A 24,773-nucleotide genomic window follows, 5' to 3' on the forward strand; every position below is an offset into this window, starting at 1 on the left:
ATTTTCATCGTGCCATTCAACTTGGGATGCATTCATACACCCTCAAGGTTTTAGTTCTCACCCTTTTTCATTGCATATCCAAACACATATTTAATTCCTAAAATGAACCCCACTAATCACTGTTTTCAAGTGCATTCGTACTTAACATACTATTAAAATAAATTAAAAGGAACCAATTGTTCACATTCCATGTGCTTCTTTAAGATCTCAATTGACCAAAATCCTGCAGATCTGCTCCAAAAAGTGTCTTAGTAAAGCGCTTTGCCTTTCTTAGGAAGTTGATGGGTGTTGGATGAGATGACCTCTATTTCTCATCCTATTATACTTCATGTACATATTATATTTTTATTTTTCCTTTTTTCACTCCTTACTTGAGACACATTCACCTTTAAGTGGGAGGTTATTGGGGGTAAAAGTACATGTGTCTAACCATTGTGTATTCAATACACTGATAGTGGGAGGTTATTGGGGGTATGGCGACCACCCATCATCATCACTTCATTCTTTATTCTTTTGGTAGTATTTGAATAAGGGAAGGCCACAATCACACATTGTGATTGTTGGTGTTTCCACATCTTGTGTCTCTTGCTCTTGCTCTTACTCTCTTGCTTATTCTTCCATAGCTCTTGCTTTTGCTCTCATGCTTCCACTCAAGGCTTCTCACTTCAAATAGTGGAAAGATGGCTACAATAGATCTTTGAGAGAAATAAAGTAAACTAGCTCACAACACCTTAAGTGAATGAAGGGAACATTAATAAATATATGGTTGCTTAGATGGGAAAATTGATATGGAAGTGTAGAAAGAAAAATGATTTCTATCTAAAGACAAAGGATCATTTTCTAGAAAGTGCTAACTTCTATAAGAAATGGGTTCTTGAGGCTAAGTGAGAACTTGTAAAATAAGAATTATGGTCATGTGAGGGCTATCCTCCCATACAAAATCACATTGCTTTTAATGGAGAATCATAACAAACAAGCTTCCCACCAAAGATACATTGGGAAAATCCATGTAGGTGCCTAATCTTTGCACCTTTTGTAACAGAGAGGGGGAGAATATTTGTCATCTCTTTTGGCAAGGAAGTGAAGATGAGTGAGTTGGAGACTTGCTTAGAAATAGGTTCAAATAGCAAAATTTGAGGATATTATCAACCAAAAGCTAATACTATTCGGTGACCAGGGCATTGTAATTGAATAGCTCCTGAGAACGTGGAATTGATCAGAGCTGTCTTCGTGGAGTGGATATGGATGATGAAGAATGACCATCGTTTTGGTAGAAGCTAAAAGCAACTTAAGCTAAGAGAATTATGGCCGCAGGCAGTAGTAGATGGTCATAGGTTTCTTCGATGTTAGAAAGGTTTCTAGTACTTATCAAGTAGTTCATGCAAGACTTGACTAGGCCCTAGAAGTCGTGCCTACTTTTAGTACAAGAGCTCAAGCTCTAACGAGCACCAACTGCTGTTGTAAACATTTCTATTTATTTTAATAAAAATTTCACGTTAGAACTATAAAAACAAAATACTACACAAATACAATAGGCATTTGGGCAGCAGGCCCAGAGACACAAAGACATATAGGGCAACGTTCCGACGCCTCTTCGTAAGCTCTCAACAATTACCTTGGTGTAAAAGGACAAGGCTTTCATCGTTCTTGCTGGCATATTACTCTCTCTCTCTCTCTCTCTCTCTCTCTCTGTCGGTCGAAGAAGAAGAACTAGAGACGAAGCAGAAGCAGAAAGTCGACCACGCCTACGTAGGAGAAGCAGAAACGCGAGATTGCTTCCTGCAGAAACCAGAACGAAGCACTAGGGATCTCACCATCGCCAAAAGCAGGGGCACTTCTGCTCTCCCTCCCCCATTCGCGCTGTTCTGCTTTCGCACGACCGTTTTCCATTCCTTACGACAAGTTCTGCCGTACTTCGCACTGGAATCCAGTCTCGATTTCCTCCATCGAGGGAGAAATTGCAGGAATACGCCTGTGCTGTGACCGTTCTCCCGTACTTGCATACAAGTTTGATGGTATTATTCATAACAGGTCGAGAGATTTCATCCTGCAAGATTAGGAATAAGGCCAGGGTTAGCCATGTACGCTACACAGGATGCTCATGCTCCGGCAGGAGTGAATCCAAGCTCCACTCCACCTTCATCGTCGGTCCTGTCATCAGCCACAGGTTCCCAGGATTATGGCCAAGCATATGCAGGGTACTCCTATGACAGCAGCAGTTACCAAGGTTACAGTTATAGCTACCCCCAGCAAGGTAACCCTTCTCACTCTCAGCATGTGGGAGGCTATGAAAATTCAGCCACTCCTTACCAGCCTGTTAACTCATTTCAGAACACAAATTCATATGGAGATTCCACAACTTACCAGGGAAGTGCTGCCTATTACAATGCCAACATGGCGGCGTACCAGAACCCAGCTACTTATCAGCATGCCGGCTATCCAGGGCAATGGGGTGGAAGCACTTATGGCAACTATGGTGCATACTCAGGATATCCTGCTTATGGCCAGCAAGAAGCAAGCGGGACAGTGAACTCTGGCCAAGTGCAGACCAATCAGTATGCTGTGGATTATCAACAACAATGGGCGAATTATTATGCAAGCCTGCAGAATGGTTCACAGACAGATCTGGATGATTGTCCTGCTCCTGGAACTGAGCCAGTTGTGGCTGCTCCAAAAGCTGACAGCCTCTCATATAGCCAACCACCACCACCAGGCACTCAACCACAGTGGGATTTGAATGAAAAGCCTTATGCAGAATCTTCCTCTTCACAGGTATGGAAACCATTCTAACATGATGCATCATGAATCGTGTTTGGTTCTTGTTTTTTGTTTTGGATTCATCAAAATAACACAAGTATCCAGCGATGCCCTATTTCGGGGTGTGAGGGGGGGATCTACATATTTGTTCCGTCGGTACTTTATTGCAAAAGCGCAGATGCTCTTGTGTCAAGATATTAGCTTTGTATCTCAAATCAGTGGTCAAGCACTTATTTTGTTTAGGAGTGTGCTTTGTACCAATTTATGTCCTTATAGATCACCTTTATGTATGACAGTTAGGAATGAGTCTCAAACATAACGTGCAAATGTTTTAGACATTGTTCATGCTAGATATTTGGATTTTGGTGCTGGTAATGGTCAAATTGAGGATGGACAGCAGGATTTGGAGAAGAGATTATGGGCTTTAGCCTTTAGGTGACATTGCTATCTGGTAGGCTGACTCCATTAGAGTGGCTCTACCCAAGCTGTTTTTTGGCTTGCTGAGTTGTTTTTGTCTCTTTTAGGGCAGTTAGTCATTGTTGTGACATGCTTTCATTTCATTTTCAGTAAGCCATCCCTTCAATCTTCACTTGTTAATACCCTTAGTGCAGGTACACATTGGCCTCTGCCTTTAGATACAAGCATTTTCATTCTTTATGTCAACAATTTCATTATCTTCATTGCAATCTTTTATTTTCGGCATTTATTTAGGGTCATCTTAGTTTTGCATACATTTTGACACTCTTTCTCCTTTTTTAAAACTTGTTGTTGGCTCTGAAATGCACCATAATTGTCATCATGTCAGTGTCATAGCTCTTGCTATTAGTTGCTTCTGTAATGGCCTATGCAGCATTGGTGGTGATTGTTTTGGCAATAGCAATGGTGACGAGTGTCGTTCCTGCAGAAACTTTATTATATTTTTCTCCTCCAAAGTCCTCTTTCTTGTCCTTTTTCACTTTTATTAAATCTTTTTCCTCCTCCTTTTCTCTTTGTAGTGGTCCTTGTCCTCAACTTACGCCACTCTCTCACGTCTTCTGCCTCCTTTTGCTGACCTTTCCCCCTCTGTACTGTTCCCTCCCCTCTGCCTCCTCAATCTCTTCTTCATTATCTCCTCTTCCTCTACGTCTTGTTCCTCTTTCCTACTTTTTGCCATTTGCTGGCCATTGGCACATGAAATACTTGGAGACAAGCTGTGGGGCGAAGATGCAAATCACCTATTCTCCTCACCCCCTTTTTCCTTCTTTCCTCCCTTCTTCTTTGCATTTCTTCTAGGTTGAGAGCAATTGCAGTCAACCTTAGAGAGGAAAAGTGCTACTATCATGCATTATGCAAAGGTGATGAATTGCACTACTCTCAAACGTATAAAACTATTGTATAAAACATGATAGAGTGCCATAAACTCACTTTATAGGCTTGCCGATCTGAGAAATAGCAAGTGATAGGATTGCAGAGTTGAGAGATGATGAGGTGGTTAATGATGGTGGTGACCAACTTTGGGGATAGTCATTGAATCTTGATTCATGAAGCCAAATGTTATCATATTGACATTATGGCAAAGTAACCATTACCAACCCAGAAAGTGAATAAACACTATGGAGAGCCAGGCTTGCTGATTTGAGAAATAGCAAGTGATAGGATTGGGGAGTTCAGAGATGATGAGGTGGAGAATGATGGTGGTGACCACCTTTGGGGATAGTCATTGAATCTTGATTGATGAAGCCAGATGTTGTCATATTGACATTATGGCAAAGTAATCATTACCAATCCAGAATGTGAATAGCACATAATAAGTGACAGTTCTAAACCAAAGGTGCAAAAATGAGCAAGTACAAAACTAAATCTTGATTTTAGTAGCTAATCCATTGGCCATATCATATCAACATGGATAGCTTGCTTTTCCAAAGTGATTGACATTTTCTTATAAATATGGAATTTAAAAATATGTTCAACATATTTTTGGAGAACATCAAATACACAATTAACAATCTTTCAAAAAATGTTTTAACTAGACTTTGAAAAACAATGTTTCATAGAATTGAAATGTTTAATGTACACGTCATGAAGGCGACTAGTAAAGGGGCACTTGGAAACTCAAATGACAAGTGTCTCAACAGCGAACACTTGGCTTCTCTTTAGTGCTTGCTTTCTTGAATCAAACTTATTCTTTTGTGCATTTTATCATTATCTTTTAGGGTTCAAGGCTCCTAAATTTATGGATATCCTGAAACATAGGGACCCATCCTAAAGTTTAGAGACCTCCGATGTGGAGTTCAAAGGAAAGCTCATTCAAAGTAAACACATATATAAAATTTCAATCCAACTTTAAGACTTCTACGTAAAGATACATGCATTTTAAGCTTTCAGCCTACACATGCACATTGAATAAACATTGATATTTATGCGTTACAGCATACATAGGCAGATTGGATGAAGATTGTCATTTATGCCATCTTATGAATTGTAATTATTTAGTTGATCTAGCCAATACTTCAAGGCATGAACAATTTCTTATGTGTGAGTCTAATGTGGATGTGCTTCAGTTTTGTCCGATCAGGTCATACATGTGTTGTGCAACATGGGTCCTTTATTTTGTAACCATCTAGGTTTCTTTTTTCAAGGAAATTACCTAATAAATTTGCAAATTCTGCCAAAATGATATACTTTTTTTTTTTGGTTGTCATTCTGCATGAATTTCAACTCATACATTTGCACTTGCAAGCAATAATGTCGGTACTAGTTAGAGAGGCGGAGCCCTCCTCCAAGCTGCTCCTTCTTGCTACTCTTTTGTGTGCTGCTTCCTTTTGTTTCTTTGGTGCTGTTGTCCTTTATACTTTTGCTTCTGCTCCTGCTGCTGCTGCTGCTGCTGCTGCTGATCCTTTTGCCCTTGTTCTTTTGAAATAGGTGGAAATGTGAAGTTTATATTCCCAACTTTTGATGATGGACATGTAAAACTATATGGAACAGAAGGTTTTATGTGCACCCAGTATATTTATTTTTTGTGATAGGAGCTTGAGTTTATGTCTGCTTGTGGGGTTCAGCAAAGCAAGCCAAATAATGATATCACGGTTGGTTCTTGTGTGTGCTTCCTGTTCAGTACAGAGTAACTGATACTAGATAGCAATCCACCTTCTTTGTAGTACTGCCATCTTACCAGGACATGAGAAGGCTTATTATATCAAAAGACTAACCATTTTCATTTGTGTTCTGGTCAGATATGTTAATTTGTTAGTTTGGCTTCTATAAATCACTCTGCTCAAGGTTCAGGGAAGGTCTTTTGAAATTTTTTTGTATGGATGGTTTTATGAATTTATCAGCTTCATTATGCAAGGATTCTTGTCATACAAGTATTATGCAAGGCTTATTTCATCTCGTTTGAAATTTTTGTGACATATTGCTGGCCATGCCTAAGGTTTAAGTTTTGGTTGTGTTCTGCTATTTGATTTTGACATTGACTGTATAATTTATCTTTGGACAGGCAGGTACTGCAGCACCTGATAATGGTGGGGTATTTTTGGGTAGCACATCAATGGGTGCCTTTCCAGTGGATCAGTACACACAGCTTCAGCCATTACCATTTCAGCAACCATCATTTCTCCAGCAGAGTATACCAGATCTGCGGCCACAGTATCAGGCACCTCAGGAGCAACATGCTCTCATGCACCAGGCTCAACAAGTTCAAAAATCACTAAGTTATGTATCTGGAAACAGTTTTCAACCCAAAACCTTGCAATCACCTGTCTCTGAAGCCCCACAAAGGAGGGTTGGCAAGCTGCAGATTCCCACAAACCCGAGGATAGGTGTAACACTTGGTTTAGCTACCAAATCAGTTGCTGCAGATGCTACCCACCAAACTCAGAAGGCAATCCATAAGCCCGCTTATATAAGTGTTGGAGGAAAATCGTCGACCTTGAAAAATTCATCTGATGCAGTGGCCGATGCTATGCTCCAGGTGAGGACCATGCCATGAATCTTCAGGAAATTATATGAGAAGCCTATGCATCTTGTTTTGCTGCTTTTAATAAACAGAGAGAATTATGAGATTCTTTTTTGGTTCTGTAGTTTCTGGTAATAATATTTCAACTTTTCATGAAACATAAAGATATACCGGGGTATGGAGTCACATAATAACTTTTGCAAGGGGGTATTTACAACACGGCATGCTGAGAAACATGATAACAACATCAAAGAGAGTGCGTGTTTCTGATTCTTCTCTTCGGGCCCATAGTTATCTCAAGATGAGGTTTTGTTGTACCAGTTTCTTACTCCAGAAGAATGGAGCTGCAGTCCTTACATTGTGAGTGAACATGAGTCAGGTTCCCTGCATGGCATGAATGTTTTGAGCCTCTCTTATGAGTGCCATTGCTAGTGACCATATCTTCTGCTATTTCCCTTTTTCCCAGTTGCACTTGGAATGTTGTTTTCTTCCCCTTCATCATTCCCTTAATATAGTGTTGGAATGAGTAACTGTGATCTGTGCTATTCTGACTTGCTTGAGAAGGACAATGTGAATTAATTTTGAAGAGCAGCTCAAACTTTCAAGGTGACATTGTGAAACATTTACAGTTTTAATTGAAGGATTAATGCATTCACTATCTGCTTTACTTATTTACATACATATAATGGCTCAGTTTATCTTTGTACCAGATCGTATCTCTTGAGGGGTTCTCTCCTGATTGGTGGGCATTGTGGGGGTTCTCTAGTTCTTGTTTTGAGGTGAGGATGATAAGGGAGGTAGGATAACCTGCTGGTTTTTCATTCTTGTAACCTTGGGTCTGGCGTTGAGGATCCACCATTTTTATTCATGACATCTTTGCACCTTTCCTTAGTGGAGTCTTGTGTGTTGGCGGCAATAGTTGAACATGCACAGTTTAACAGCTCCAGTTGAACATGCACAGTTTAACAGCTCCAGTTGAACATGCACATCTTGAGCAGTCAAAATTTTCTCAATGTGAAACCCTGGTTGCTTTTGGATATGTGAGTTGGCATTCATTTCCTGCAAGGCTGGTTCTACTGAGCAAGTGAGGACTGAGTGGAAAACTCGTAGATGAGCTGTGCCTGACGAGTTCGACAGGAAAATATGCAAAAATATGTTTCCAATGAATGGGACCCAAGGTTAATATTCGTCTCCTCCAATTTGAATGGAAATCAAAAGATAGAAAATTGTCTAATTGAAAGAACAATTAGCCAATGACTTTTTTCTGTTGTGCCTGATATGAGTTCTAGTCCACAAATCCATTAATAAGGACATCGGCGAGTTGGTATGAGCTTATCCGTATCACTAACACTAAGTATCACTTGTTGGGGGGGGGGGACCCAATTATGAAAGCATCAGGCACAGTTTGAAAATAGAATTCTAGCGTTTTAGGGTTCTCACCAGCTTCTTTGTTCTCTTTCTTCTTGAGCTGTGTCTCAATATTGGTCCTTTTTGCCTTTCTTGTAATATTGTACCAGTTGTGGACACACGTAAATTTTCATATCTGTGAGTTTGTCTACCTGGTGGCTTGCTGGGTTACAAATATTTCAAATCATTAAGGTGTAAACATGGTATTGTATGTCTCTACAGTAACTGTTTATAACTGCAAAATGCAGCCAGGTATGTTTCCTCCTTCTTTGCGTGCATATGTTGAAAGAGCTTTGTCTCGATGCAAGGATGAGTCACAGAAAAGGGCATGCCAAGAGATTATGAAGGAGGTATGCCTGAGGCCCTGCCTGTTGCTCTTTTTTCCTCTTTCTTATTTGAAACTTTTTTTTGATGAATTTAAATTTTAGGATCTATAAGTATGGTTCTGGATGAATATCCTACATTACACTGTCACTTAGATTCTTTCACCATATAGCATCATGCATAGCTTGTATATATAGCAATCTACTTGCCTTCATGAAATTTTCGTATGTGTGTGTTACTCTGATCATTTGTCTATTGAGCACCCACTTCTTTTACCATCTTAGTGCCTTGTGACAAGTATTATGATAGTTTGGAGTAACGCTAGAGCACAACAGAGTGAGAGAATCTAGAGCATGATGGGGTGAGAGAGGAATGCTCTGGTGGTGGATAGAGATTAAGCATGCACCTGGTGATGGAGAAGATAGCTTGAAAAGTGGGTGGAAAAAAAAGGAAAAAGGGGTGAGAGACAATGGTATGAGATCTTTAGATTGAAGTTCACCTACATCACGATGGTTAGAGGGAACGTTGATGTAGAACATAAGCAAAAAGATGATATGAAGTTCATGCATTACTGTCTTCATGTTTGATCGATACTCATTAGCAGGGACTCGTATATGTGAAACCCACACACCCCATCCCTGCCACACACACTAACACACATCCATCCCCATCATCCCTGCTTTCCCAGGGGAAAAAAAAAAAGGCACTGCATGGACCACTTGACCTCTTCTTCTTTTGGGTGAAATTTAAGGATAAGAAAGTCTACAATTTTGAAAGACATTAATCAAGACTTGAAGGAGGATCGGTTTTTGGGTTTGATGTAAATGGGTTCTTTATTTGTTGCAAGCCTTATTAGGCAAAGAACAAACAAAGTGATGTGTGTTTTGGGATTAATGGGAATTTGCTTTGGGTGGTAAAAACACTTTTTTGAGAAAATGCTTTACTCTGCATAAATTAAAAACTTATGCTTTTAAATGAAAATTTGCAGATGATTACAACAGCTTCTACAAATGGCTCTCTCTTCACCAAGAATTGGGATACTGAGCCGCTATTTCCTTTACCGAGTGTTGCTTCAACCAGTGGAAAAGAGTATGACTAGTGTAGTTTTTCAACTCTCCATTCTTGGGTTGATGATATGAGTGTGTGGTTCTTAATCTATGCATGCATTGGAGAGATGGGAGGGAGAGAGGTTTCAGGTTGTAGATGTGGCTCTGCGTATATATTTTTTGTGTCTTTTGGGCCACAGGGATGGAGGCATTTTCACAAGGCCAATGAGATTGAACAAAATGCTTGACAGATAATGATATGTCTTGTCAATGAGACCAAACAATAAGCTTGACCAGCAAAGTGATTTGGAATATGTTGTACAACTAATCCATGGTACATCTTGCCATGGGTAACCAAAGGAAGAGGTATAAATGTTGAAGGCTTAAAAACTGCATGCAAAGGTCCTAGCTCGTTTACTATCCTAGAAGATCTAGTATAGGATTGTGATAAAGGGATCTTAGCAAATGACCATTCAGATGAGTCTTTGTGGGATAACTTGCATTGGCAGGAGATAATGTTTGGATCCTAAGCATTGCTTGGCACAACTATGACAAGGTTCCCTAGCCCTACATACCTTGGTAGCTTTGCCAATACACCTACCAAGATGGACCTCTCTTGATGCCCTGCTTGTTAATATGGTGTGACTACATAAATCAATAAGTGTCCTTTGTCTCTCGCCCTACACATCCAGTGCTATTGCTTTATGCTGGGCCAACAAATCTTGATGTTTGTGAAGTTAAACAAAATGTTACAGTCCCAAACAATATCCGGTTAGGGAACTTCATGACGCAGTAGAAGAGATCATCTCCCTCTTAGAAAAGGTAGTGGAGTCCTAGCATTTGTAGTACTCCTCTATCTGCATGTCCATCTTTACTTACGGTTCCTTGCTTCTTGTGCATAACTTGCATAACATGGCAGTAGATACAGAAGGAATATTAGTACCAGAAAGCATACTCAAATTCATAAACATGTACATGCTTGTTTTTAGGCAACTATTGTGGCAACATTGTAGGTCACAAATAGAATAGGTTTAGTATGATTAATCTCCTGTAAAACCTCTACACGAGCATTCTGGATATGATCCAGAATTGTAGGACCAGACTCTAAATCAGTACAGCCTGTAGTGTGCAGCATAGAGTTGATGCTACATTAGTTATAACAGCTCACGTGCAGCTAATCTTCTTCAGGACTCTGTGAAAGAGCCTTCGTGAGGGCCAGGACAACCTTACCCAACTAAGAACGTTCACAATACAGGGACAGTCTTAATCCTGCCAAGAATAGGCAGAAACAGCCACAGCTGTGCTAGAGACAGCCTAGACTGCCTCTAGAGGAGCCACGATTGCAGACTGATGTAGGACATCCACGTTTGGCTTTTTTATAGACCCAGCCTGCAGAAATCAAGATTGTGGTTTTTTCTGCAGTACAAAGCAAAAACACAGCTTTATACTCTCTCGTTAATTTAAGAATTAGTTTTCAACAGATAAATAACACAAAGAAAAAAATATATTAGAAAATTCAATTGTCTGATCAGATAAATCTGAACCATGTGCTGCCAGATTATCATGTCATGTCTTACTGCCATGGGAGTGCCTCCATGAGGCCATTCTCTAGCTGGCCTGAAAGGTAGTCTCCACAAAAATAACTTAGATGCTATGGACTTGGAATTTGTTGTGGACAAGGATCATGTGACCTTGGATGAATGAAGCAAAATCCCATGGTTATAGATAAATAGACGCTGTGCCAGGATTTGCACTTGGAACTTTCTTCTTTTTTTTTGTGCTTTGTAGGTGGCAGGAGCCCTTTCATCCTAAAGAAATATTGCAAGGGGTGCCAGTTGTGATCAATTCAGTGTTGAGTGTCCAAGATTAAGTAGTAAAGTTTAGGTTTTCAGATTTGTGTATTTCTTGCTTGCTTTAATTTGTTGTAAATCAGGTTCTACCACCCTTTCCGAGAGGCAAGGTTGGTATGATTAAGCCAAAAAAGGTGCATTAACATTAAAACTTTCATTAGCTCATTTTAAACAGCCCCAGAATCAAAATGTACAAAGTTACTGTGTCTCATAAGCAAACCTACAAAACTTTGGTGGGCCTCTCATGTATAAATAGGTAGGCTACATAGGCACTTGGTATCACTGATCAGTCTATTACTCTCCATTTGTTGGCGCTTGATTTCCGTTGTGGTCCACACCCTTCCCCATAGATATATCAACTTTGCTGTGTTTTCCAGCTCCTCTAGCCTAGTGACTTGATCAGCCTTGCCATACAGCCTGTGTTTGAACTTTGCTGTTTGCAACATGTATTCATTTGCAATTGCAATGTGTTACCTTTGACACCCTTGGGCCTTGCTCGTCCTTGTCAGAGTGCAGCGATGCGGAAGCGTAGGACAAAGACTGAGAGAGAGTGAACATAGAGAGAAGAGAGAGAGAGAGAGGAGATAGTAAAATGCAGAAAATCTGCAGTGTAGTATGCTGTATAGGAGTGCAGAAATATACACGGGTGTAGAGAAAATATGCGTGTCTCCGCCTTGAGGACCTTGATCTCCGTTAGCCTGGGTTCTGTCCGTCTCTGCAATCTGTCTCCGTCAGATGTTAGATCAGAATGATTGAGAGTGTGCCACCAATTGACTATAAATAGCCGGAAAAGAATAGTGCCCATCACCAGGTCGGATGTAGTAAATGCAATCGATTGCATAAAATAATAATAAAACTGTCCGACTGCATAAACTGCTGACCGATTGCATAGTCTACTGCCACGTGGCATGTCACCTTTGCTGTCCATACTACTGACATGGCCAGGGAATGACTCTCTAACACTCCCTCTCAGATCTTGGATAGGGTAGAAGACTGAGGGATCTGGAATGTTGCCGAAGAGGAGCTTGGGGAAGTGCCTTCGTGAACAAATCTGTAAGATTATCCTCTGTCTTGCAGTACTCCACATCAATGGTCCCATCTAGAAGCTTCTACCGAATGAAGTGATACTGGATCTCAATGTGCTTCGTCTAGGTATGTAATACAAGATTCCGTACCAAGGCGATGCAGCTCTCATTGTCGCACCGCAGAAGAGTAGGACGAGGCTGAGGGCAGCCAAGCTCCTCCAACAATCTCCAAAGCCACACAACCTCACATGTGGTAGAAGACGTAGCTCGATACTCCACCTCAATAGAAGAAAGGGCTACCATGGGTTGCTTCTTGCTACTTCAAGAGATAACACCGGTACCCAAGGTAAAGCAGTAGCTTGTAGTAGACCGCCCGTGGTCCACATCGCCAACCCAATCTGATTCGCTCCAACCTGCAAGAATAAGATCTGAAGCATCTGTACCTACTAGATAAGAAATCCCTAAGTCAGAGACCCCCCTCAAATACCGAAGAATCCTTAGGGCAGCTTGCCAATGCACATGTTTGGATTAACTCATGAAACCCGCCAAAAGACCCACAACAAAATAAAGATCAACATGAGTGTTGAATAGCTTGTAGTAGACCGCCGGTGGTCCACATCGCCAACCCAATCCGAGTCGCTCCAATCTGCAAGAATAAGATTTGAAGCATTTGTACCTACTGGATAAGAAATCCCTAAGTCAGAGGCCCCCCTCAAATACCGAAGAATCCTCAGGGCAGCTTACCAATGCACCTGTTTGGGTTCACTCATGAACCCCGCCAAAAGACCCATAGCAAAACAAAGATCAACATGAGTGTTGAGTAGCTAAATCAAGGATCCAATCAACTTACGGTAGCGGGAAGCATCCGTCAAGGGAGAATCTGAGTGTGAAGTGGCCTTCTAGTTCGGATCCATAGGAGTAGAAATGGTCTGACAAGTCTCCATCTCAAAAGTTACCAAGAGCTCCTGAATGTATCGCTGTTGAGAGATGAAAATTTCCCTTTGAGACTGATAATTCTCGTGACCCAAGAAGAAATGAAGAAGCCCCAAATCCGTCATTTCGAACGTCTGATGTAAAGCTGTCTTGGTCTCTTGGACCTTCTGTGCATGATCCCTTGTCAGAATCAAATCATCAACATACAACACAAACAACACATGACCAACCTTAGAAGTGTGCACATAAAGCTGCGAATCAGCCGTGGAGCGCTAATATCCCAACTTCGACTGAAGAATGAGTTAATCTTCTCGTTCCATGCACGCGGAGCCTGCTTGAGGCCATACAAGGCCTTCTTCAACCTATAGACTTGTCCATCCGAGGATCCAAAGCCAGGAGGTTGCTCAACATAGATCTCCTCCTGCAAGTCACCATTGAGAAAGGCCGACTTCACATCTAACTGATAGACAGGCCATCTCCTATGGCTAACCAAGTCAAGAACAGCTTGAATAGTCGCCATACGAGCAGTGGGGCAAAAGTATCATGGAAGTCAATGCCTGGGCGTTGAGCAAAACCTTTAGGAACAAGGTGAGCCTTGTGCTTGTCCAAAGAACCATCGCTAAGGTACTTGGTCTTGAAGACCCACTTGACGCCAATCACCTTCTTATGAGAGGGACGAGGCACAAGAGACCAAGTGCCATTCCTCTCAATAGCCTCCAGCTTGGCTTCCATAGCCTTCCGCCAATGGTTAGATTGTAAAGCTTTCTTCATTGAAGTGGGCTTTCGATTCTGCATAACACTGGTTATCAAACAATAGTTAGAGCAAACAAGCTCCGTAGAATGTGTCTGATTCCTCTGTGACCGCCGCGGTCCATCCTGCGGCTCCCACTTCTCAGGGATCCCCTCGGTCCTTGAATCTCGGAGTGTGTCACGGGCCCAACGAGGAGGAGGGCGGACATCTCCCCATTGCTCTCCATTTGCTCAAGACTCGGGAACATCCACCGGTGGCAGCTCCACTGGGGTGGCCGGTGAAAGAGAAGACACTGAATCTGAAAAAGAATCTCCATCAAAAGGCTTTGGCTCCAAAGGAACTGTCTCGAGAGCCCAACTCTCTCCTAGATCTCCAAGGATAGGGTGCTCCTCACCCCCCTTTGTGGCCGCAACTTCCACGAACCGCACATCTCGGCCTGTGTAGACATCCCGCTTGACGGGATCAAACAGATGATAGCCTTGGGACTAGGAGCTATAGCCAACAAAAACCTGTCATCAAGAAGCCACCTCGAACTTGTCACGTTGCGTCTTCGGGATGTGTACATAGGTGTCACACCCAAAGATCCGGAAATAAGAGACATTAGGCTTAGTCTCAAAGTAAGCCTCAAAAGGGATAATCTTGTCAACGGCCGAGTGGGAGATCGATTAAGGATGTGAACTGCAGTAGCCACAGCCTCGGCCCACAGAAATTGAGGTGTCTGTCGGTGCTCCATCATGGTGCGCGCCATCTCAATCACACTTGTGTTCTTCTGCTCCAAAATGCCATTCTCTTGAGGAGTGTCGGTGTTAGCAAACTCCTGGTGAATGTCCCTATCTGCATAAAAACGATCAAACTCATTAGACATAAATTCACCGCCCTTGTCTGAACGCAAGGTCTTCAGTCGCCAACCAGATCGGTTCTCTTCAAAGAGAAGCCAATCCTTGAAGTGAGAGAAAGCCGCTAACTCAATGTCAAGAAATAGGCCCATGTCATCCTGCTGTAGTCATCTATGATTAACATGAAGTACAAGCTCCCCTTCAGGGACTCGGTCCTCGTTGGGCCACACAGATCCGTAGATACAAGCTCCAAAGGTGAAGTAGACCGCCTTGAAGCTTTGTTGGGAATTGCATTCCGATGCAATTTTCCATGAATGTTCCCATGAATGTAGGAGACACATGGCTGATGGCTCACCACTATGTTCGGCAAACCTCGGACAAACGATCCTCGCGACGCCTTCTGAAGGTACTCATAGTTCAGGTGGCCAAACCGAGCATGCCATAGCTTGGACTGTGTCTGAGAGATAAGAAGAAGAGAGCTAAGAGCTGTAGAAGACTTCAATTTGTAGATGCCATTCTCCTCATACCCTGTAGAGAGAACCTTTCTTGATCTACGATCAAGGACTCCCAACAATATCATTGTCAAACTCCACCAAGAGGCCAAGAGCACAAATCTTATGGACTGGAAGCAAATGATGCCCCAAGCTTGGCACATGCAACACCTTGGAAGTGTGGGTACCACCACGTCCATCTGAAATCAACTGCGTCTCACTCTGCGCAGCAATAAACATAGAAGAGTTGTCTCCAATAAGGATCTGCCCATGTGAAGGGCGCAAATAGGCAACACCAACGGGAGAAGGAGTCATGTGCCATGAGGCACCATTGTCCACGATCCACTCTCGAGCTTGGGGAGCTGTCATCACAGCATCAGAAGTCTTCGGTGTAGGGTCCTCAATGACTGCTAAGTGTAGAAAAGCAACTGAGAGGGTGCAACCATTGCTCCAGAATCCTTTGTGTCCTTCTTCTTGGTGTCCTTCTTGTCTTTGTTGGGGCAATCCCTTTTCCAATGACCGGTCTTACCACAAATATGGCAAGTCGATTCCTTCTCCTTGTCCTTCTTTGATTTGTTGTTCTCCTTCTTCTTTTGGTCCTTCACCTTCTTCTGAGAGGCTTGACCAACCAAGGCCTCTGATTTGGAAGCATTCTGTCCCTTCAACTGTTCCTCTTGGTCCAAGACCATAGGAACCAACTCTTCCCGTTGAAGAGTCGACTCCCGCCGTGATGCAATAAGAGCGGAATAAAAGATACCGAATCATGGTGGCAACTGGGACAACAAAGTGATTGCCATGTCTTTGGAGGAAATAGGCTTCCCCGCATTTTGAACCTGCATATGAAGTTGCTGAAGCTTGTTGATGTGTTCTTGAAGTGAAGAAGACTTATTCACAGACAAGGTCTGCATCTGCACCTCCAAAGAAACCCTCTTCATCAGGGTCATTCGGTTATACATCTGGTCAAGCTCCAGCCATATCTCTGGATCCACTGTCAAGTGCTCGATGTGAGCTATCACGGCTGTAGTGCAAGACAGAAAAAAAAAGGAACGAATCTTGGCATTTAGTTTGTCAACTCCGCATGAGCATTGAAGAGAGTTTGGACTCATCTCTTACTGAGGGCCTATTACTCTCCTCCATCACAAGCTCCGCCAAATCATAAGACTCCAAAATGGCCAACATCATCACCCGCAAGATGCGGTAATTGTCACCATCAAGCTTCTGATGTGATGGAAGAGGCGGTAGGACATGCACCTTCCTGTCCATGATCTCTTGGAACTCCAAATCAGTCTCTGTAGACATGTTCACTTGCAATGCCTGCACAAACGCAAAATCAGCCCCCTTTGACTGTGTAAACGCAGCCTGTTAGGGCTGTTTCCTCCACTTCTCGAACCTTCTTCAGCTATCGGAGGCGATGAAAAGGTAAAATCTGCAGTGGAAGGCCTAAAACACAGCCTTCCTCCCCTTCGAACAGCAATAACTTGCAGCAAATTCACCAGCTAGACTCCTTTCCCGCACGCCCACACTCGCTCCAGCCTTGTTCCGATGCGCAGCCCTCCTGCTCGCCCTTGAATGCTGAAAATGCAGCCTTGTGTCGCGCTGAGATCTCCTCTTCAGGTAGGTTCTTTAATCAGTCCCTCGTTTTCACTGCTTTGATACCATGTCAGAGTTCAGCAATGCGGAAGCGTAGGACAAAGACCGAGAGAGAGTGAACATAGAGAGAAGAGAGAGAGAGGGAGGAGACAATGAAATGTAGAAAATTTGCATTGTAGTATGCTGTATAGGAGTGCAGAAATATACACGGGTGCAGAGAAAATATTTGCGTGTGTCTCCACCTTGAGGACCTCGATCTCCGTCAGCTCGGGTGCTGTCCGTCCTTGCAGTCTGTCTCTGTCAGATGTCAGATCAGAATGACTGAGAGTGTGCCACGAACTGACTATAAATAGCCAGAAAAGAATAGTGCCTAGCACCAGGTCGGCTGCAGTAAATGCAGCCAACTGCATAAAATAATAATAAAACTGTCCGACTGCATAAACTGCTGACCGACTGCACAGTCTGCTGCCATGTGGCAGCTGACGTGGCACCTTTGCTGTCCGTCCTATTGACGTGGCTAGGGAATGACTCTCTAACAGTCCTTGCATGTGTGCAAGGATGTAGAGAGCACCATGAGAAAAAGGTACATGATGTCCTCCTGTAGCTAGTAATTCTCCATTGCAAGCATTGTAAAGAGGAGGGTAACTGGGTATCGAGGGAACCTATGGTGTAACCCGAAATAGTGAACTTGGAAGTCACTATACCAAGGAACCATGTAAGTAGCCCTTTTGTGGGCACTGCACGTGAGCTGTAGTGAAGCCATCACGGAGTAGACGAAGGTGAGTGATCCATGACTACCCAAAGCTTGTGGTCTTCTCTAACTTCTCCTTCTCTTGATCATTTGGAATTATTTCTTGGAGAGGACTACGTGCACAATATTTGATTGGGGTGCAACCTCTAGTTGTGCTTGTTTTAGACCTAAGGATTCTATTGCATATGCATCTCCAAGGAGTCATGACCTTGTGAGCACACTATTGGGTGGCTGAAAGATGGTTGGAAGGTTACTACAAGGGAAGGGAGCATCACAAATACAACTAAGGTAGGGTTGCCCGAGCCGAAAGAGGGGGATAGAGTTGTTTCTTGCAGATTGTAAGGGTAGCGGGTTGGCAATGGGTACATCAGGATGGGATGATGGTAGCACAAGGAAGAGCAGCAAGAGGAGGGGGTAGCTATGTGAGCTTGGGGGAGGCAGCAACGTTGCAACAATTGATAAGGCAGAAGGGTATGGAGGAGTTACAAGGTGTGCAGGGGTTGGGAAGCCTAGGATGCATGCTCGGGAAGGGCATGTAGTTGTGTGAATAGGAGGCAGTGATAGGGTTGAGGTTTTGCATGAAGCAATTGCAAGGCTTGTTGGGAAGGGGGATTGTGATGATGGCGAGGGTAGTAGGATTGTGGTGGCGAGAGTAGGTGGCATTAGCTGGGTTGGTTAGTGGCATGTTATGGGAGGGGTGTAAAGAAATACTTGTCTATAGATAACAACACAATTGTATGATAAAGCATAGTTTGATAAAGGACACAGTTAGGGTAACTTAGAGACAATGTTTGATGATACCTTGCTACTTGGATAACCAGAATAATTCTAGAGCTAATACATGCACCAACTCCTGACTTTTGGAAAATACGCATTTATTAGATAAAAGGCCGATGTGGGCTTGCTTGGTAACATGGTGAATCATGATAACTTCCTGAATGGCACGGCCCTTGGGAGGCGATGATGCTTTATTCAAATTTCTGCCTTGTCAACTTTGGATGGTAGGATAGAGGTCTACCATGGTGGTGATGAGTGATAGAGAATTAGGGTTCGACTTTGGAGAGGGAGTATATCCCTAAAACCCCCCCTTCCCCCTCCTCTCCCCCCACACCCCCCCCCCCCCCCCCCCCCCCCCCCCTCTTCACACACACACACATGCCCTTGCTTCTTCCCAAATTGCGCTATGGTATTTGTCACTCGATCCCAAGCATGGCTCAATGTAGCAAACACTCTATGCAAAGGCGAAATATTGGCCCATGAACTCTTATGTCTCTAGGACCAGGGTACAGAGTATGAGCAAGAGTGTGTGTTGTGCTTTGACAGATTCCAAAACGCAACGGATAGCCTCCATCAACAACAAACATAGTAATGTCAAGTTGGATCAGCGATAGACTTAAACTAGTCTCCTCCTCGGATAGGGTGGTGAATAACCTGATTAAGCACTATTTACAGCAGTTGACAAATTTACGAAACTGAAATATACACATTTACCATATAATCTTGGACATTGGACACCCTGTTAGCCCCAAAACTGGCGCCCCTTTCGGTATTTATTTAACTTAATTGAAGAAGAAATTGATGTACAATGGGATTCTCCCAATCCCTTTCGGTATTCCAACTCCTCTTGTTGTCCAAAATGACCAGCAAGTCTTCAATCTGATTTGCCCCTTCATTTAGGTAATTAAATGGCCTTCAATCGCTTTGATAGAGATGGAAAATGTCCCAAATTCAATGATTTGCTGGTCCCTCCACTTAAATAGGCTAAAAATAGCTTCAGCCCTATTGAATCCAAGTCTTGGAGCTTCCAATTTCTGACACGCTTTTGAAGGCTGCTGCTAAACCCTAATTTTTGCTGCAGATTAGATTTTATAGTAGAGAAATCTGAAATTTCTCAGTCTTTGGTGATGTCAATGTTGTAATCTTCGGCGCAAGGCTGTAGAAAGACGAGGAGACGAGGGAGAATGCCGAGGAGAGAGAAAATGGACAATAGTGGAAATTTCAGCATTTGAGAAGTTAATGCAAGGTGGTTGTGTCGTGGCTTATGAGAGCCGAATTCTTCTTAGTGCAAAGAAGAATTTGTAGGTTAATGAGAAGAAACTTGTTAGGAAGACGTGAAATTTTGAGATGCTTTAATCTTGTCGATACCATTTAATTAAGTTATTAATCAAATGTGCAAGGTTGTTTCGCACATGTGATGCACATGACAAGTATTTCATGGTAACAAGCCAAGGACCTTGAGAATGCATTGGGTGCCAAAGGCAAATGTTGTGATAAGTATTCTCAGCTGGGCTTTGGGAGTCAGTTGGTGTCAGTTGTGACCCTAGGACAGTTATTTGGCCAAAAAGTATTGGTGGTGACATTAGTGACTAGCATTAATTAATTAATTAATTAATCAATGCCAGTCTAAGGGTCAACAGAGGTTGGGGACTATTTCAGGTTGCAAATGGCCCAACCAATTTAATTATGGATGGGCACATCTAATTTTGGGCAAGGTCAAAAGGGCTAAAAATAATTCTCAGGATTATATAATTCTGAAAATTAATTAGGCTAGATAATGCTGAAAAATGGATTTAGAAGGTTGCCACTTGGCGAAAATGCCCATGTAAATTGAGAAAACGTTTTTGGGGGTTGGGTCTCAGCCATTTAGCTAGTTTACAACTTGAGAGAGAGAGAGAGAGAGAGAGAGAGAGAGAGAGAGAGAGCTGCAAGTCCATTTTTTGCTCAGAGAACAACAATTTGTTGCAGAAGATAGCCATGTGGGGACCTCAATGGGCATGGGACAGCAGGGGGTCACATTCCAGGGGTTGGCAATAGCATTGTTGATTAGGTGACAGCAATTTGGAGGTGCTTGGCAGTAGATGACTGCATTAAATGCAAGATGGAGTAGGCAACAAGTAGAATTTAGGGTTTTCTCGTGAGGAAAATCAGATTTCTCTCTCATCTTGGCTTTCTCTGACCTTCTCTAACTAACATTTAGGGGATCTCAGCATTTCTCAGCCATTTTGAGTAAATCTCAGTTAAATTTGGTGGACAACAATGAGATCTATGTTGTAAAACCTAAATTTCTACAAAATTAAGGTTAAGTAGTTCTTGGAACGCGTGTAAATAGAAGGAGGCATCGTATACTAAAATTAGCACAAGGATTTTAGATGCAAGGCCATTCATTGTGAATTGGGGCAACATTTGGCATGTTAGTGGTTCCATTTATGCAATCCTTGGGTGAAAATCAAGGAGCGATTGACCCAAATTGCTTGTTGATTGTATGTATAGAAAGGGACTTTTGGATTAGCAAAGGATATTGTGGAATCTTAACTTGTACTCTATGAATTAGCAATTAAAGTTAAAGAAATACCAAAAGGGATGCCATTTTGGGCACCAATCGGGTGTCTATTGTCCAAGATTATTAAGGTAAATTGTGAATTTCAATTTATGTTTATTTGTTGATTGTTGTAATTAAGTGCTTCATTAGGAAATTACCATGCTCTCTAAGAAGGCCGGTCGGTTTTAGAACTCTTGGTTGTAATTTGTGCACTGTCTACGTTGAAATATTGTTTGTTAGGGTCTGATTTTACAGTGCAGACACATGATCAAACTTTGAGGTACTTTTTGACGCAGACAAAGTCTTTAGAGAATTATATGAGATGGGAAATTCTCTCTTTATGTTTCATTTCCAGATTGTACTTATTGATGGTGAAAAGAATGTTATGTTTGATGCATTGTTACACAAGCCATAAATTTCACCTGTTAGCATGGTTGATGACACTGAGTTGGATGCCACGAAAGAATAATATGTTGCTGATTCAGGCTTTGCTAATGTTTATGATTAACTATGCAATGGCTAGAGGCATAAGCACTTTATGCTAAGCAATGAATTTCTGATGATGCATGGATCATTGTGTGTCATGAAGTAGTTGAGGCCTAGAGTTATCATTGAAAGTCATACTAATTGTATGCAGAACATAGAGGTATTGATGCCACAATCAAGGTAGTGGAGCATTTCTTTTATTGGCTAGCTTTGAGGCATGATGTAGAGTAGTTTATTAGGACATGTATTGTATGTCAGAAGATAAAACATGACAGGCAAAAGATGTTGGTCTTTTTGTAGTCCTTGTCTATTCCTTATAGGCTTTGGCAGAGCATTGCGATAGACTTTATTTTTTAATTTCCTAGGATACCTATAGGGAATGATAGGATATGTACTGTCATTTGCAAGTTTAGCAAACATGTCCATTTCATTTCAATGAGGAAACAAATAAAGACTGATCATATGGCACACTTGTTTTTGCAGCATATCTTTAAGTACCATGGTATACTAGAGTCGATCATTAGTGATTAAGACCCTTGGATGACTAGTTTATTTTTGAAGGGGTTGTTTGAGAACATGGGTACCGCATTAAAATTCTTACTAGTTAGTCCAAGAAAGCAAATGTCATAATGTTAGATCTTTTGAGGTGCTCTAGGCCACAAGACATAGTGAGAGCAATATTTGCCCTTAGTTGAGTTTGCTTACAACAATACAATGCATAGTTCCATTGGCGAAGCTCCATTTGAGGTGGTTGAGAATAGCAAGAAAGTACCATCTATCTTGCAGACTAAGGATAAGATCTTTAAGGCTGACCATTATGTGGAAAGCCTGGATGCAACCTATGCAAAGATAAATTATGCACTTCAGAGATCACAAGAAAAGCAAAAGAATGCATTTGATCGCTATAGACGTGCTTTGCAGTTTGTAGAGGGTGATTATGTATTGCTGCATTTTGAAAAGGCAAGGCTGAAAAAAATGAAAGGAAGAGAGAGACTGTATACGAAGTTAAGTATGAGATATTATGAGCCCTTCTAGGTGTTGGAAAAGATAAGAAATGTGGCATATCGGCTAAATTTACGTCCATATTGGCAGATACACAATGCCTTCCATGTTAGTTTGTTGAGGCCTTTTTGTGATGATGTGCCAGAACATATGTCTATTGAAATTCAGCTTGAGGTTGAGGAGCTAGATGAGATTTTGCTACCTGAGCACATATTGACACATAAAGAAAAAAAGGTTAGAATAAAGTTTCCAGGAGATATTTGGTGAAGTTTCAAAATTATTCACCAATGGATCCAAAATGGATGGAAGAGGATGACTTTGCAAACCATCCTTAGTTGTTGCAGCTTTACCTAGATGCATTTTAGCTAGAGCCGACTTGAGTTTGGGCTTAGTTAGGTTCAAGAGAGCAGGGATTCGGAGTATTACTTGATGCTCGAGCAGGAGATAGCACTTTCACTCCTCTAGTTGTGGATAGCTCTTGTATGTAGTGGATCTCAGATATATTCAAAATGCATCTAAGGTATTGTGTTGACAATAGGTTGCCATGGGGTCACTATCAATGTACTAGTCACTGTGAGATGTATGCAAATGAGTATGGTTGTTACCGCAGTTGTGAGACTATACTTTTGCATCAGTTTGAGATTAGTTCATGATCAGTTGGGCATGAGCTTTTGCCTCTATTTTGAGATTAATTTCTGATCAGTTTCAACTCAGTTTTTGATCAACTTGAGAACCGTTATGGTTACTTTTGGGATCAGTTTTTGCATTGATTGCAGATCAGTTTTTGCAATCAGTTTGTGATTAGTTTGAGGTCACCTTTGCAGCAGTTTGAGATTAATTCTTAGATTAGTGAGTGATTGGTTTATGATCAAATTATGTTAGTTTTCAATGGTTCACAGCTAGTTTGACGGACAACAGCATGTTAGTAAATGCTATTGACATTTTAAGCCATGGTTTATGCTAAGAATATGCTTTATCATAGTTGTAAAGTCAGAAGAGTTGAGAAACATGAGTTATGGATGTATCTAATGTTGGGAATAAAGGGACATTGTGCCTTTTATATGTGCATGGATGTGAACACACCCTTAGCACATTTGTACTTTCATATATCTATCTATCTAAAAAACCTAAAGAGGTACACTCGTCATTATACCCATAAGTCGTGCTCACTCTCCTCTCTACTCTGCACTCTCTCTCTGTCTCTTTGTTGTGCAAAAGCAGTGCGTGTCTCAATCCTCGCGCCACAGGGCATAACAAACTGGTATCAGAGAGGGAAAGGAGTGCGCTTCTTGAGATGTCAGGAGTTAGCCGAGTGAGAAGGCGACAATTGTTGTTGGATAGTAGATAGGTGTGACCAGCAGAAGGTGACGGGCAGCAATCGATAGGTCCATTGTGGGCGACAAGGCACAGTACAGGTTGACGGGTGGGTCAGGCAACTGATGACATGCAATTAGGCGGATGGACAGGTGGCACGTCGGCAGGCAGCATACAGTTGGGCGACAGGCTGTAGCCTAGGCAGGAAGTTCGACGGGCAGTCGACAGGTCGCAGACTAGGCGGCATGTAGCAAGACAATTCGGCGATAGTTTGCAAGCTAGGCAGCAGACTTGATGGGCCAACGCTAGGACATGCTCATCACTTCAAAAATTTCTCCTTAATTTCTGCCATTATTTTGCCGGGCGTTCACACGCACAAGCACAACGTGAAATTTTGCCCAAGAAAATTGGGGCTTTTCGTGGATTTGGGGACCTTAATGTAGAATTGGATAATCCAACTCAGAAATTGCAAAATTGGTGCACATTTACCTAGGAATTTTGGGGCTTTTCACATTTTAGTGATTTTTTTCAATTTCACTGAAATTTATGCACACCGAACTCTAGAAATTTGGGGATTTGTCCAAATTTGATGCGAGCAAGACACAAGAGTGATATTTGTCTCAGAAATTGCAGGGATTTGTGACATTTTGCCTCCGACATTTGGGGCTTTTCATGTACATGCAAAAATTGGGCTGAAATTTACCCAATTTCTCGACATTGATGCACATTGGACCCCGTGCAATTTGGGGATTTTGTTGTTTGGGCAAAATTTGTGCGGCATTTGGTCATTTTATGTACATGCGGGTTTAATTCCATGCAATTTGGACATCTAGCACTTGAAAAATTGGGGATCTTGTTGAAATTGCTCTATTTTGGCAAAATTGGTCTATTCTATGCATATCAGAGACAATGCATGTGTGTGATTGATGCTTTTAGCACAAAAAATTTGGGGCTTTT

General features: G+C 42.0%; 1 protein-coding gene across 3 annotated transcripts in view; it reads left to right on the top strand.

The window, feature by feature from the left end:
* Window positions 1-1,652: 1,652 nt before the first annotated feature.
* SAC3A (SAC3/GANP/Nin1/mts3/eIF-3 p25 family) overlaps window positions 1,653-24,773 on the top strand; it is a 53,780-nt gene continuing 30,659 nt past the window's right edge. The window contains exons 1-5 of one of the 3 annotated variants that reach the window (XM_087682655.1): window positions 1,656-2,254; window positions 2,332-2,772; window positions 6,233-6,706; window positions 8,347-8,448; window positions 9,411-9,511. In XM_087682655.1, coding sequence (XP_087538781.1) covers window positions 2,180-2,254; window positions 2,332-2,772; window positions 6,233-6,706; window positions 8,347-8,448; window positions 9,411-9,511 — 1,193 coding nt within the window. In that variant the 5' untranslated portion in view covers window positions 1,656-2,179. Of the gene's footprint in view, window positions 2,773-6,232; window positions 6,707-8,346; window positions 8,449-9,410; window positions 9,512-24,773 lie in introns of all 3 variants that reach the window. The other 2 variants (XM_087682653.1, XM_087682654.1) reach the window with 2 other exon arrangements.

This window comes from Lygodium microphyllum, chromosome 8 (genome assembly GCF_053477565.2).
Source record: "Lygodium microphyllum isolate KBCC chromosome 8, Lygodium_microphyllum_v1.1.10, whole genome shotgun sequence".
Taxonomy (NCBI): Eukaryota; Viridiplantae; Streptophyta; class Polypodiopsida; order Schizaeales; family Lygodiaceae; genus Lygodium; species Lygodium microphyllum.